At 45.9% G+C, this 15,619-nt stretch overlaps 1 protein-coding gene across 8 annotated transcripts; it reads right to left on the bottom strand.

Moving 5' to 3' along the window:
* Positions 1-734: 734 nt before the first annotated feature.
* On the bottom strand, positions 735-12,402 carry LOC102392256 (beta-defensin 33). 8 transcript variants are annotated; one of them, XR_006549383.1, is made up of 4 exons: positions 11,283-12,402; positions 10,637-11,094; positions 10,399-10,437; positions 2,429-2,563 (listed from the first exon to the last, which is right to left on the bottom strand). XR_006549383.1 is itself a non-coding variant. In XM_044938741.2 (2 exons), the coding sequence occupies exons 1-2, from the start codon at positions 5,713-5,715 to the stop codon at positions 2,436-2,438; spliced, it is 186 nt and encodes a 61-aa protein (XP_044794676.1). In that variant the 5' UTR covers positions 5,716-6,472; the 3' UTR covers positions 735-2,435. The 8 variants fall into 8 exon arrangements, 1 of the variants encoding a protein (XP_044794676.1); XR_006549385.2 differs by lacking the exons at positions 10,399-10,437; positions 10,637-11,094; positions 11,283-12,402 and adding exons at positions 6,620-7,208; positions 7,479-7,711; positions 7,869-8,715 and having other exon boundaries at positions 2,473-2,563; XR_003107916.2 differs by lacking the exon at positions 10,399-10,437 and having other exon boundaries at positions 2,443-2,563; positions 11,283-11,949.
* Between the last annotated feature and the right edge of the window lie 3,217 nt (positions 12,403-15,619).

Consider the following 15,619-nt stretch of genomic DNA (forward strand, 5'->3'; position numbering starts at 1 on the left):
CCAAAGCTGGTGACCTCTACTAATGACCCAGAGTGGACAGGCTGGAACTAGAGGGTCCTTGGCGGGCACTCGCTTATCTCCCCCACCTCCTAAGAGGCAGGAAAAGCAACCTTTTTTTTTTTTTTTTTTAATTTTTGCTGGGTCTTTGCTGCTGGGTCTTTGCTGCTGAACCCGAGCTTTCTCTAGCTGCGGTAACTGGGGGCTCCTCTCTAGTTGTGGTCCTCAGGCTTCTCATTGCAGTGGCCTCCCTTGTTGCGGGTCCTGGACTCGAGATCGCAGGCTCAGCCACTTGGCACATGGGGTTAGGTGCCCCGAGGCATGTGGGATCTTCCAGGGCCAGGGATCAAACCCATGTCCCCTGCGCTGGCAGGAGGACTCCCAGCCACTGGACCACCAGAGAAGTCCCAAACCAACCTTAGTCCTGGTTTGGAGCCAGGCGGGCTATTCCTTTTCTCTTTTAGAAACCTCTCTCCCCTCAGCTGGTGCCCTGACCATTCTAGGTCCTTGGCTTCAGGGTCTTAATGTTTAGATCTTGAATCTTAATTGTAAGACTTATCCTAGAAACCCTGAAAGCAAGGGTATATTCTTAGCCTGGGAATGGTGAGTGACCTTCAGAGTATTGCTGACACTCTTCAACTGCGTGGAACATATGTGTCATTATGTCCGCAGATTTTAGTAAATAGCTTAGGGCTGTGCTACCATCTTGTCTTCAGCGAGATCCCTTGCCAGGAAGATGAAAACACAAACTTACAAAATTTTAATGTGCTGTTTCCAAAAGACATCTGATAACCCCACAATGGCGCATTTCAGAGGGCACAATAACAGGCGGTAAATGTCAGCCCAAGAGAGCTGTTTACACTCTCTGATCCTAGTTTCCAAATTACAGTATAAAACTTCTATTCACAACAAATTTGAAAATCAGCCTTTCTCCTACTGAACAAGCAAGTGTAATAGGAGGGACAAAGTGAGGGAAAAGAGGTGCATAAGACAGAATGCTTTCCTGGCAGTGTATTTTGGGGATTCCTGGTTGAACTGAATTATTTCTTCCCTGGGATAGTGATCTCAAGACTTTCTTCCAGAAACAAACATTTTTGTTCTTTCTTTAGGTTGTAGAATGCTTAATTTGTGTGACTCTCACACAAGTGTGTGCCTGGGAAGAAAATAAATGGTCTTCATCACATGGTAAACACTTCTGCTGTATGATGGACTCATGTTTGATGGAACTTCCTGAATAAAGTGAACTGACGAATTCACATTTAATGGATAATCCCTGAATTGCATTGGAAAGCTGAAGACTCATTCTATCGTTTTCTTTATTCATTGACTATTCTGTCAACATCTATTGAACACCTACTGTGTGCTAGAAAGTGTACTGGTAGCTGAGGCCATGGAACCAAAGTCTCTTCTCTTACTCAAGTTGGGTGAATGAAGGATGTCTTCCCAGTGAAGGCCATGTGTGAGCTGAGACTAAGAAATAAAGTACAAATCAGGCAGGGAAAGTCAGAGGACAAGTAGCTTAAGTGTGTTTCAGTGTGAGGAGAACACAATACGCCAGAAAGACGACTGACACTGTGTCAGGGGTTAGTTTGAGAACCAGGCTGATGAAACTCGAGAAAGTATGGCCAACGGGTGAAGGACCTGAGACACTAGAGAATTTGTCCTTCATCCTTTTAACAGAGAAACACTATAAATTGTACATGGAGGTGTGACGAGGGATGGGAACATGGAGAGACTGGGAACTCAGAGGCCACTGAGATTATCAGCAGTGACCACAGCTGCTTCAGAAAGCAGTTTGCTGCCTCTTGTGATGTTAAGCACATGTTGACCATGTGGAAACCCATATGCCAATGGAAACACAGATATCCTTCCACAAAGGGACACAAAACCTTGGTGACTTTTCACACTATAACACGCACACACACACACTCAAAGCTCTTTCCCTCAGTCCATACATTTGTAGACATAGATTAACAGGTTGGGTTTCCCGGGGCTCAGTGATAAAGACTGCCTGCCAATGCAGGAGACACAGGAGATGTGGGCTTGATCCCTGGGTCAGAAAGATCTCCTGTAAAAGGAAAGGACAACCCACTGAAGTTTCCTTGCCTGGAAAATCGCACAGACTCAGTCCATGGGGTCACAGAAGAGTCAGACATGATTTAGCAACTAAACCCCACCACCAACAAATTAGGTTGTGGAGAACATCCATTTTAATAGTCACAGGAGCAGAGACTGAGACCTAAGAAAGTCAAGGCCTGTCCAGAGTTAATCAGCTAACGAGTGGTGTGGCCAGACTTCCAACTGAAATCTTCCCATCCAGTTCATGATGTCATGCACTCAGAAAGACCTCACAGGACCTGAGTGAGCAGTGTCTCTTTTTAAACAGGACTCAGCCGTGGGGAGTGTCTGCTGCTGCTATGGATGCTCCGATGCTGAAACTAGACTCTGCAGCAGTGTTTCTTCTGACTCTTGCATTCTCCAGGCAGGATGACACACCCATCAGTGTTCTGATACTTGCAGGCACCACCGATTTTATCACATTCAAGGTTTTTCTTTTTTCCTTTCCCTATAAAGGAAGAGGAGGTGAAAAACAAACAAATAAATAAGACCTGTGTAACTAAAGCTACCAGAATTCATCTTATATAGCTGCTGCTGCTGCTGCTAACTCGTTTCAGTCATGTCCGACTCTGTGCGACCCCATAGATGGCAGCCAACTAGGCACCTCCGTCCCTGGGAATCTCCAGGCAAGAATACTGGAGTGTTTTGCCATTACCTTCTCCAATGCATGAAAGTGAAAAGTGAAAGTGAAGTCACTCAGTCGTGCTGGACTCTTAGCGACCCCATGGACTGCAGCCTAACAGGCACATCCATCCATGGGATTTTCCAGGCAAGAGTACTGGAGTGGGGTGCCATTTCCTTCTCTGTCTTGTATAGCAAGGATCTCCAAATTACAGTCCACAGGGACACAACTGGCACTCTCCTTGGTTTGATGTGACCTACAAGCTTAGAATGATTTTCCACATTTTTTAAAATTATACTAAGAACTGAGAAGGGGACTTAAATTTTTCTATAGGAAGGTGATCATGCTCATTCATTTAAACAGGGTCTACTGGGCTTCCCTCAGGCTTCCCTGATGGTTAAGCTGGTAAAGAATCCCCCTACAAATGGGGGAGACATAGGAAATGCAGCTCTGATCCCTGGGTCATAAAGATCCCCTGGAGAAGGGAATGGCAACCTACTACAGTATCCTTGCCTGAGAATCCAATGGACAGAGGAGCCTGGTGGGCGACAGTCCATGGGGTTGCAAAGAGTGGACCACAACTGAGTGACTAAACAACTGGACCTGCTTCGTTAATGAATTCTGAGCGGAGCTGACATTTCCCTTCAGGGCTGGGGCCCTTAATCCCAAGGACGAGAGTCCTGAGAGCGCTTTGCTCAGACACAGGACCAGCAGCACCCACGGTGGTGGCTGCTCCTTGGGGGTCGGGGGTCTGATCAGAGCACCCAGGCCCTCCCGGGTTGGCGTCATTAGAGCAAGAATAAACTTTGGCTCTTGGAAGATGCTAAGGTCTGGAGGCGCTGTCCCCACAGCACAGCCTGGAGCATGCTTTATCCTGAGGAGGGCTGCCAGCAAAATGCAAGACACCCAGTTTAGCTTGGATTGCAGGTGAGCAACACATAACGTTGTAGGATAAGTATGTCCCGAGTGATGCACAGATCACACTTGAGCTAGGGTATTTGTTGGTTTTATGTAATTCAGTAAGTAAATCAGTTTTCTGCAATTGTTGAATATTAAATAAAGCAAGGTCTTTGGAGTCAAACCCATTTGGGCTTGAGTTAAAGTGCTCCCTACATTCAATCTGCACTCCTTTGAACAAATTACTTCATTTCTTGCTCCCATCTTGTAAAATGGCCTGCCTCATAAATATTGCTATGAGGAATATATTTGGGATAAGACATTAAAAGTTTCATTGTTTTAGTTAAAGTGGAAGTTCAGTTCACTTCAGTTCAGGCGCTCAGTCGTGTCTGACTCTTTGTGACCCCATGAATCGCAACACACCAGTCCTCCTTGTCCATCACCAGCTCCCAGAGTTCACTCAAACTTATGTCCATTGAGTCGGTGATGCCATCCAGCCATCTCATCCTCTATCATTCCCTTCTCCTCCTGCCCGTAATCCCTCCCAGCATCAAGGTCTTTTCCAATGAGTCAGCTCTTTGCATTAGGTGGCCAAAGTATTGGAGCTTCAGCTTCAGTATCAGTCCTTCCAATGAACACCCAGGACTGATCTCCTTTAGGATGGACTGGTTGGATCTCCTTGCAGTCCAAGGGACTCTCAAGAGTCTTCTCCAACACCACAATTCAAAAGCATGAATTCTTTGGCAGTCAGCTTTCTTCACAGTCCAACTCTCACATCCATACATGACCACTGGAAAAATCATAGCCTTGACTAGAGCGACCTTTGTTGGCAAAGTAATATCTCTGCTTTTCAATATACTATCTAGGTTGGTCATAAGTTTCGTTCCAAGAAGTGAGCGTCTTTTAATTTCATGGCTGCAGCCACCATCTGCAGTGATTTTGAAGCCCAAAAAAATAAAGACTGGCACTGTTTCCACTGTTTCCCCATCTATTTGCCATGAAGTGATGGGACCAGGTACCATGATCTTAGTTTCTGAAAGTTGAGTTTTAAGCCAACTTTTTCACTCTCCACTTTCACTTTCATCAAGAGGCTTTAGCTCCTCTTCACTTTCTGCCATAAGAATAGTGTCATCTGCATATCTGAGGTTATTGATATTTCTCCTGGCAATCTTGATTCCAGCTTGTGCTTCTTCCAGCCCAGCATTTCTCATGATGTACTCTGCATATAAGTTAAATAAGCAGATGATGATATACAGCCTTGACATACACGTTTTCTGATTTGGAACCAGTCTGTTGTTCCATGTCCAGTTCTAACTGTTGCTTCCTGACCTGCATACAGATTTCTCAAGAGGCCAGGCATATGGTCTGGTATTCCCATCTCTTTCAGAATTTTCCACAGTTTATTGTGATCCACACAGTCAAAGGCTTTGGGCATAGTCAAGAAAGCAGAAATAGATGTTTTTCTGGAACTCCCTTGCTTTTGCGATGTACCAGAGGATGATGGCAATTTGATCTCTGGTTCCTCTGCCTTTTCTAAAACCAGCTTGAACATCTGCAAGTTCACGGTTCATGTACTGCTGAAGCCTGGCTTGGAGAATTTTGAGCACTGCTTTACTGGCGTGTGAGATGAGTGCAATGTGTATTCGTTTGAGCATTCTTTGGCATTGCCTTTCTTTAGGATTGGAAGTGGTCAACATGATTTACTATTATTATTAGTGTTACTGTTAATCACATGGAAATGATTTTTAAGCCATAAAGTCCCCTGTAAATGTTTTCTATCACCATTACAATTTATGGGTTTACCACCAACTAGTTAAGGGCAATCATGGGAGGCTACTTTTCACCTCTTCAAGCCTGTCTTTCATTATGTGTAAAATGGAGCATGTCGCATATGCTATGCTTCTCTCAGATTTTATATTATTCCATTTAGCACATCACTGGTTGATGAATCAACTTGAACTTCCCTACTCTAGGCTCCAAGGTCATGCACCATATCACCTGACCAGTTGCATCTGCCACTTACCCGATGTTGTCTGGATACGACACACAAGTAAGAGGAAGAGAAGGTACAGTAGCTTCATGATGGGAAAGCAGTTTTTAGAATTCCAAGTAGTACAAGTGTCTGGTGGCACACCTGAATCGGGGCAGGCGATCTGGGAGAGAGTTTGAAAATTTCAGCTGGAAAGAAAGTGCTTTTATCCTAGCAGAGATATTCAGCTGGGCCTTGGCCTAATTTGAGGATGTTTCATCTATCGACACATGGTCCAAGTGTTTGCCTGTCATAAAGGAAGTGGGTTGCAGGAAGTCAGGGTTTCCACATTGATTCTCACTTCTGCTTATGGCTCTGAGGTTTGGTTCATTTTTTTGGAGAAAAATCATGAAACATTGAATTCTGTTAGAAAACTATTCATTTCTTTTTTTCACCTTTATTTCATGTCTCTGTATCTGTCCATTTCTCTTTTCAGAATAAACACCCTTAATCCATGGGTTGCAAAGACTTAGACATGACGGATTTACTGAACAACAACAACTCATCACACATACACATTTTACAATCGAAAAATGAGAAGGAGTTTTGGAAATTAAAATGATATTTTGTCACTCTCAATATTTTTTTTTGCTACCATTTCCAGAGAGAATTGATCCATCCTAAGCAACCTCTTGCATAGACCACAATCAGGTGAGGCTTTATGGGCTAGAGTATTTTTTAATACAGATAACTCATCAATGTATTCCTGAGTGAAAAGCACCAAAGGATACCAGATAAGGGGCTTCCCAGGTGGCCCTAGTGACAAAGAGCTCACCTGCCAATGCAGGAGATGCAGTTTTGATCCCTGGGTCGGGAAGATGCCCTGGAGAAGGGAATGGCAACCCACTCCAGTATCCTTGCTGGAGAATCCCATGGACAGAGGAGCCTGGTTGGCTACAGTCCATGGGGTCACAAAGAGTTGGACGTAACTGAAGTGACTTAGCACACACACATACCAGATAAATCATTGATATTTTTTGCATATCTTCCTTCTCTCCATTTGGTTTTGCTTTACAGTGTTCATATCTTTCTTTTTCTTTATATGTAAGTCTGCAAAGTAACAAGTCCTGTTTTATTATCTTACAGTCTCAGCACCTAAAACAGTGGCTGGCATAGAGCAGGTAGTTAAACATTTGTTTCTATGAATAGGTACTAGTGTGGAAAAGTCAACAAATAAGTGAATAAATAAATGGATGAATGGAGGGAATGAGGGAGGGAAGGAGAAAAGAAAGGAAGGCTTGGGCATAATCCTTAGGGTTTTGAAGGTCTGGAGAGAGTCCATTAAGTTGCTTTATCCCAAAGTGTTCCCGAGCAGAAGCACCCACTCACCCATTCCCAACATAACAGGTCAAAGCAGTTCATAATACATCATGGTCTCTAGCCTTCCCTCACCACCTCTCTTCCATCTTACCTGAAGTATACGTTCTAACATTTTTCTCTCTGTCCTGAGGCAACTTAGCAATAAAATGTTTTCACTTTTCATCTTTTGATCAGCATTTAAATCTTTCACTAAGTGGAATTCTATTTTAGTTTAGTGACATCAACCTAAAAACAGAGCAAGTGTTTGTAGCAAGCTGTTTAAAGAAGTCTTACTTAATTCTACAGAATAGCTGTGAGGGTTTTACTTCCTTGGCCCCACCAACAGTACTTTTACAATAATAGAAAAGAAAGTATAGACTTATAGGCATTGGCCGCATTTCTCTCTTGTACTTTTATACTGAAAGTGTTTCTTTACACTGATTCCCTAATTGTTACCCATCTATTCCCACCCCTTCTTCAACTACAGATGTCTCTGATTCTCTCCTGGAAACCTACCTTGCAGATGGATCCTCTGCCCTTCTCAGGTGGACTGCAGCAGAGACACCTGGGAGCCCCTGTCTACAGCTACATGCTTAAAGGCCAGATCAACAAAAGGCAGAGGAAGGGGTGAGTGAGGTCACACAGGATGCCTCCTGATCCCCGTTGGCAGGAGTCTTCCTGGCAGAGCGGTGGGGGACAGCCAGACTCGATGGCATTGTTGACACCAAAATGTTGGTTTTCTCTGCCCACTGGAGCCAAATAAAATTTGCAGAGACAGAGTTTGGGGCAAACAGAAAGATGGCTTTAACCCTTAAGCCGGCAGAAGGGAGAACACAATAGGTTCCTGCCTCAAGGAGCCTGTCTCCCCTTCATCGGGAATCCAGGGGATCAAACAGTTGGACTCACAGTCAGGGCTTGGAGATACGGGACAAAAGGTGTAGGGGTCCTGAATTCTCTCTTTTTGCACTGTTTGGAAATAGTCACTAGGCCAGTGTCAGGTAGCTAGGTATTTGGGTCTGGCACTTGGTCCCGGTTGTTGAGTCCATTGTCCTTTGGGGATTTCCTGCTGACTTTCTTCCTGTAATTCAAAAGGGGGAAAGCAAACCACTACGGGGTGGCTTCCAAAAAGAGTGCACCATAAAGTTAAGCATCAACAAGAGGTTAAAATAGAGCAAAGAGAGGTACCAAACTACAAGGGGAAGTTTATGATGCCATAAAGTTAAGTACCAGGACGTGGCTAGAATAAGTTAAAGAATCCTAGATGCAGAGTGTGGCTTCTGCATAGTTAGAGGGCAACAGGTACAGATGTAGTTTGCATAATAGGTTAGTCTTCTGAAAAGAAGAAACTTAGGTATCAATGCAGACTGTTGATTGTTAGCAAAGTAACGCTCAAAATCCTCCAAGCTAGGCTTCAACAGTACATGAACTGAGTGCTTCCATATGTACAAGCTAGATTTAGAAAAGGCAGAGGAACCAGAGATCAAATTGCTGGCATCTGTTGGACCATAGAATAAGCAAGACATTTCCAGAAAACATCTACTTCTGCTTCATTGACTATGCTCAAGCCTTTGACTCTGTGGATCACAATAAACTGTGGAAAATTCTGAAGGAGATGCACCACCTGCCCTGACTCCTGCAAAACTTGTATGCAGCTCAAGAAGCAACACTTAGAACCAGACATGGAAAAACAGATTGGTTCCAACTGGGAAAGTAGTAAGTCAAGGCTATATATTGTCAGCCTGCTTATTTAACTTCTGTGCAGAGTTCATCATGCAAAATGCCAGGCGGGATGAAACACAAGCTGGATCAGGATTGCTGGGAGAAATATCAATAAGCTCAGATTGCAGATACCACTCTTCTGGCAGAAAGTGAAGAGGAACAAAAGAACCTCTTGATGAAGGTGAAAGCGGAGAGTGGAAAAAGCTGACTTAAAACTTGACATTCCAAAAACTAAAATCATGGCCTATGATACCATCATTTCATGGCAAATAGATGGGGAAACAGTGGAAGCAATAGATGACTTTATTTTTTAGGCTCCAAAATCACTGCAGATGGTGACTGCAGCCATGAAATTAAAAGACGCTAGCTCCTTGTAAGAAAAGCTATGACCAACCTAGACAGCTTATTAAAAAGCAGAGACATTACTTTGCCAACAAATGTCCATCTAGTCAAAGCTATGGTTTTTCCAGTAGTCATGTATGGATGTGAGAGTTGGACTATAAGGAAAGCTGAGCACCGAAGGATTGATGCCACTGAACTGTGGTGTTGGAGAAGACTCTTGAGAGTCCCTTAGACTGCAAGGAGATCCAATCAGTCCATCCTAAAGGAAATCAGTCCTGAATATTCATTGGAAGGACTGATGCTGAAGCTGAAACTCCAATACTTCGGCCACCTGATGGGAAGAAGTAACTCATTTGAAAAGACCCTGATGCTGGAAAAGATTGAAGGTGGGAGGAGAAGGGGATGACAGAGGATGAGATGGTTGGATGGCATCACTAACTTGATGGATATGAGTTTGAGTAACCTCCGGGAGTTGGTGATGGACAGGGAGGCCTGGCATGCTGCATTCCTTTGGTTTGCAAAGACTCAGATATGACTGGGCAACTGAACTGAACTGTAGCATATGAGATCTTAGTTCCCTGACCAGGGATGAACCCATGCCCCTTGCATTGGCAGCTGGAGTTTTAACCATTGGACCATCAGAGAAGTCTCTGCTTTTAGTTTTTGTAGCTGCACTAGACAGGGGCAAGACGTAGAGAGGGTTTGGGTGTCACTCCTGAGTAAACATGAGAAATGAGACCCAGGACCCAGGTGGAAAGGCTGGCCATGGACCAGAGCATGAGCCCATTTGGTTCATGAGTCACATGGGAAAGCCATCATCTTCCCAGTGCTGAAATGACACGAGCATTCCTCCCATGCAGGAGTCCAACATGACACCCAGAAATGTTAAGGCAATAAAACATCAACAGATACAAGAATGAAACTTAAAATTAAGTAGAAATTCAAAACTGAAATCCCAACAAAGACTATGATAAAAACAGTACCACCAAACCACACTTGCTGCTGCTAAGTCGCTTCAGTCGTGTCTGACTCTGCGTGACCCCATAGATGGCAGCCCACCAGGCTCCCCCGTCCCTGGGATTCTCCAGGCAAGAACACTGGAGTGGGTTGCCATTTCCTTCTCCAGAGCATGAAAGTGAAAGTGAAAGTGAAGTCACTCAGTCGTGTCCGACTCAGTGACCCCACGGACTGCAGCCTACCAGGCTCCTCTGTCCATGGGATTTTCCAGGCAAGAGTACTGGAGTGGGTCGCCATTGCCTTCTCCGAAACCACACTTAATGGCAGATAAATATTCCATGATAATAAAACAAACTAAAAATAAAGGATAAAAGGGATACAAGATATATGAGGTGTAAGACTGAGTCCCAAATACAACCTTTGAGATGAAGAGTTGGCAGATGCACCATGGGTATTTCTGTGAAAAAAGAAATATAAAGTTGAGTAAAATGTTGACAGCTGTTATCATTTTTTTCCTCCATTAAACACACACAGGTTTGTCTCTTTTGAGCTGCTAATTTTAGGCTCAAGGCATGATTTTAAGCTACTGCTGTATTGATTTCCTGTTGCCGCTGTAGCAAATTGCCACAAGCTACGTGGCTTAAAGGAACACATACTTGTTATTGTGGTTCTGAGGATCCAAAGTCCCAAATGCGTCTCATTGGCTTCAAATCACGATGTCAGCAGGATGCTGTTCCTTCTGGAGGCTTCCTTCCTTCTCACGCTTAGAAGCTGCCTGCCCTCCTTGGCTTATGGCCTCTGCACATCAGTGTGAGCTGATGAGAGGCTGGTTTAGCCTCTCAGCATGCATCTCTGACACTGGTCTGCATCCCTCCTCCACTTCTAAGGCTCCTTGTAATGAGATGGCATTGTGCACAGCCATATACTCCACGTCATTTCCCTATCTTAAGGCCAGATGATGAGGTACCTTAATTCCACCTGTGCTGCAATTCTTTCTTGTCACGTGTCTGCCCTTTCAGGCTACTGAAACAGAAACACGATAGGCCAGGTGGCTCTTTTTTTGCACTTTGTTTTTTAACTGAAGGATGATTGCTTTACAGAATTTCGTGGTTTTCTGTCATAGAAAAACAAGAATCATCCATGGGTTCACCCATGCCCCCTCCCTCCCGAAACTTCATCCCGTTTCCTTCCCCATCCCACCTTTCTAGCTGGTCTCAGAGCCCCTGTTTGAGTTCCCTGAGTCACACAGCAAATTCCTGCTGGCTATCTATTTTACATGTGGTATTGTAATAGGTGGCTTACCAACAATAGACCCTTATTTCTCAGTTTTGAAGGCTGGGAGCTCCACGATCAAGATAGAGCAGGTGGCTGGTGGACGTTGGTCTTCTCCCTGTGTCCTCAGAGGGCACAAGGGGTGAGGCATCTCTCTGGGGTCTCTTTCATAAAGGCCCTCATTACACCCAGGAGGGTCCCACCCTCATGACCAAATCATCTCCCAAAGGCCCTGTCTCCTAACACCATCCCCTTGGTGACCTCAGCTTGCACTGAGGAAAGAGTTAGAGCAAAGACCAGAGAGCTGCTCACACGTACAGCATGCACCAGCAAGGCTCTTGGTTTAACTAGCAAACCCTCTGAAGAAACTGCAAGCAGGCTGAGGTCATCATGCTCGCCCCGCCCCCTGCGGTCTCTGTGTTCTGTGCTGTGTTGTCTTCATTGAATTGTGCTTTGCACAGGACTTGTTTTTCCATAGCATCTAGTTGTATCATATCATGTACACACAGAGAGACATGCTTTGTTCATGTCAACTCTGTCATTCAGTTGATGACAATTTGTGAAGCAATATCTCGTCTCAATGCCCAGCACATACCAGAATAGGACAAGTCCATGTCTATAGAGATCTTATAGCCCAAAAGGAAATCAGAAGTGTATCCAGTGTGCACAAGGCAGGTATAAGAAGCAGAAACCAAATGGAAGTGAGGGCGGCAGGGGGACAGGGGAGGGGAGTTTCCTCCTGGAGTGGGGGTGGGGGCTTTCCTATGGGACTGGTGTGCTGGTGATTTTGGACCCCTGGGGTTCATGTTTGAGGGGAGACGTGGGGCAGGACAGGGTGCCCTGGGCTGGGAAGCAGGAAGGACAGTAGACAGAGGGGCTGGGGCAGGTCAGGCCCCCAAGGAACAGGGGTTCACACCCGTGGGAGCACAGAGCACCCCACCACGATTCCGCGATGGTTCGTGCGGGGAGCTCAGATAGTATCCTCAGGGATTTCGGAATTCGCCTGGGATCAGACACCACACAACAACCTCAGTGACCAGTGGGCAAGATTCTTTAACTTTGAACAAAATTTATTCTGGTTTAAATTTTAGACATTCTGTCGAAGGGCACAGTTTCTGTCTCCGCTTAGGTCCCGGCCGCATCTTCGTCGTCTTCTACCACGACCTGCAGCATTTTATTGGGCGCCCGAAACAGGTGCCAATCTGTCTCATGTGTCCAGGGCACCTGATCGGAAAACAGACGCCTCTCTTCCTATGGCAGCTTAGAGGACCACTTATTCCTTGAGTAAATCATAAAAAGAGAACAAAGAGGCAAAAACATGTCAGCAGGAAAGCGGCATCTCAAGAAGGCCAGCTGTGTCCCCTCTGAGCAAGGCCCTGGGGCTTTCTGTGCTGAGATGTGGACACGGCCTCATGACAACAAGATATGAGTCCAGGACCCCGTAGACCAGCTTCCAGACAGACACTGACCGTGCCCAGGCTCTGGTGGACCCTCACGTTTCCAGAACCAGAGGTTGAGGGACTGGGGTGTGAGGACCCCAGTTGTGTGCGGGGTCAGCTCCACCATGAGGGCAAAGACTGGGAAGCTCTGCTACATCCACCTTCCCACCAGGAGTCAGAAGCCCCCCCACGGGTTCTATTTTCACCGTTTAGTTTTCCAACTCATGGAGTCAGTCAAGTAGCAGAGCTGAGATCGGAGGAAAAGATGCAGCTAAAAGTGTAAGAACCGTTTAAAGAGAACTTACTCTCAAAGCAACTTACAGCTGACAGTGACAATGGTTCAGAAAAAAAAAAGTTTTGTATCCTGGTCTCTACTGACTCAGAACACTCTCAGCGCTGGTGCCAGTCAGCCCCTCTCCTCCTCCCTTTGTGGTTTCCTCCCAACCAGAGGCCTTCACGTCCTCTCACACGCCTGACCAGGGGCCTTCCAGTCTTCCTCACAGGCCTTTTTCCTCTTGACCACAAGGCACTGCTGGTCCCTCTCTAGTTCCCCATCCAGGGATTGAACCCACGCCCCAGGCACTGAGAGGCCACATTCCTTACACCCCTGTCCTCTCTTCCTGCCATTGTGCTAAGAGTTGGGTTACAGTCATAAACAACACTGATTAAACAAGGCCTTTTCAACTTGATTTTGACATCTAATCAATTGTCTCAGGTCTCAGTCTCCGCAGCCTCTCCCTCCCTCCCTCTCTCCCTCCCTCCTTCCTTCCTACCTATTTTCATCCTATTTCAGGAAATATCAAGGGTAAGATGAAAATCAGACAGCCGATCCTGCACACTGCTTTGGATGTGCTGCCTCCCATCTATGGAGCGATGGGAGCATCAGCGACGTGTCCTAGAGGACCTTCCTGCTGAGGAGACTGAGCACGGAGCATCCCAAGGGCAGCTCCTGAAGCCCATGCTCGGGCTGACTCTCCTCTGGACTTCTCTGGTCCCCTAGAGCTGCCACCCTTCAGATAGAGAGTTTTATAAAGCGACATTCTGTGCTTCTGTCATGGGACAAAATCAAATTTCTTGCTTTTTTGAAAAGAAAAAAAGGAGAGTCACTTAACTGAGGCATCTTTTGTTTACTCCTCATGAAACCAATGAGGAGACAGGCTCAGAAGCTTTGACTCACTACAATGGCTTAGAAACAACCAGGAATTTTGCAGGGCAGTTCTCAGCCCCCTCTTCCTTCTGAAGGACTCAGTGCTGGCTTCTCAGAAGCATCAAATATGGTGGGTTTAGTCTGACCATGTGTAGATGGGGGTAGCAGGACAGAAGGAGGTAGAAACAGGAGAGAGAGCCTGCGGCTCCCCCCGGGGCTGCCATGAGCTCACCTGACCCAGCAAACAGGACCAGGAAGAGGAGCCCGAGGAGCAGGTGATGGAGCCTCATGCTGGCGTCCCGAGCTCTACGGCTGACAATGGAGAAGAGGCTGCGCTTGCTGCTTTATAAAGGTCCCAGGTTCTGGGAGGAATTCTGCACTGGCTGTGGTTTGGTTATTAGGAACTGGTTAACTAAGCCTCTTCCCTGTGTGTCATGGGAGTGTCCTTTATAGCACAAAGCAGGGGCAGTCACTTGTATGCTAATGAGGCTGTGGAAAGGCCAGGAAAAGCTTTCCTGCTGCCCTTTTAACCACAAACTTCTCCCTGGCAGTCAGTTCAGCTGATGGGCAGGGGTGTGGCAAGGGGCACAGGCTTGCCTGTTTCCCCAGGCAGGGGCACAGACTTCTTGCTGCACCTTTGCTTACATGCTCCCCAGCCCCACCCTCACCCTTCCAGGGCTTTGAATCTGCCCACTGTTTTCCTGTGGAGAAGGAAATGGCACCCCCCTCCAGTACTCTTGCCTGGAAAATTCCATGGATGGAGGAGCCTGGTGGGCTACAGTTCATGGGGTTGCAGAGAGTCAGACATGACTGGGAGACTTCACTTTCTTTATTTCTATAGTTCCTTTTGGGTTTGAAGAAGCACGAGCTGGAATCAAATTGCAGGGGAAAATATCAATAACCTCAAATATGCAGATGACACCACCGTAACAGCAGAAAGTGAAGAGGAACTAAAAAGCCTCTTGATGAAACTGAAAGAGGAGAGTGCAAAAGTTGGCTTAAAGCTCAACATACAGAAAACTAAGATCATGGCATCCGGTCCCATCACTTCATGGAAGATAGATGTGGAAACAATGGAAACAGTGTCAGACTTTATTTTTTGGTGCTCCAAAATCACAGCAGATGGTGATTGCAGCTGTGAAATTAAAAGATGCTTATTCCTTGAAAGGAAAGTTATGACCAACCTAGATAGCATTTGCAAAGCAGAGATATTACTTTGCCAACAAAAGTCCATCTAGTCAAGGCTATGTTTTTTCCAGTGGTCATGTATGGATGTTAGAGTTGGACTGTGAAGAAAACTGAGTGCTGAAGAATTGATGCTTTTGAACTGTGGTGTTGGAGAAGACTCTTGAGAGTCCCTTGGATTGCAAGGAGATCCAACCAGTCCATCCTAAAGGAGATCAGTCCTGGATGATTTTTGGAAGGACTGATGCTGAGACTGAAACTCCAATCCTTTGGCCATGTCATGTGAAGAGTTGATTCACTGAAAAAGACCCTGATGCTGGGAGGGATTGGGGGCAGGAGGAGAAGGGGATGACAGAGGATGTGATGGCTGGATGGCATCACTGACTCGATGGACATGAGTCTCAGTGAACTCAGAGAGTTGGTGATGGACAGGGAGGCCTGGCGTGTTGCAATTCATGGGGTCGCAAAGAGTCGGACACGACTAAGCAACTGAACTGAACTGATAGTTCCTTTTGGAGAAGGAAATGGCAACCGGCTCCAGTGTTCTTGCCTGGTGAGTCCCACATGGACTGAGGGGCCTGGTGGGCTGCAGTCTA

This window comes from Bubalus bubalis, chromosome 1 (assembly GCF_019923935.1).
Source record: "Bubalus bubalis isolate 160015118507 breed Murrah chromosome 1, NDDB_SH_1, whole genome shotgun sequence".
NCBI lineage: Eukaryota > Metazoa > Chordata > Mammalia > Artiodactyla > Bovidae > Bubalus > Bubalus bubalis.

Excerpts from the sequence above, each read along its gene's own strand:
- LOC102392256 (XM_044938741.2), bottom strand. The coding sequence starts at position 5,715 with ATGAAGCTACTGTACCTTCTCTTCCTCTTACTTGTGTGTCGTATCCAG. Across the intron at positions 2,564-5,657 it reads TCGTATCCAGACAACATCGG|GGAAAGGAAAAAAGAAAAAC; the intron begins GTAAGTGGCAGA and ends CTTCCTTTATAG.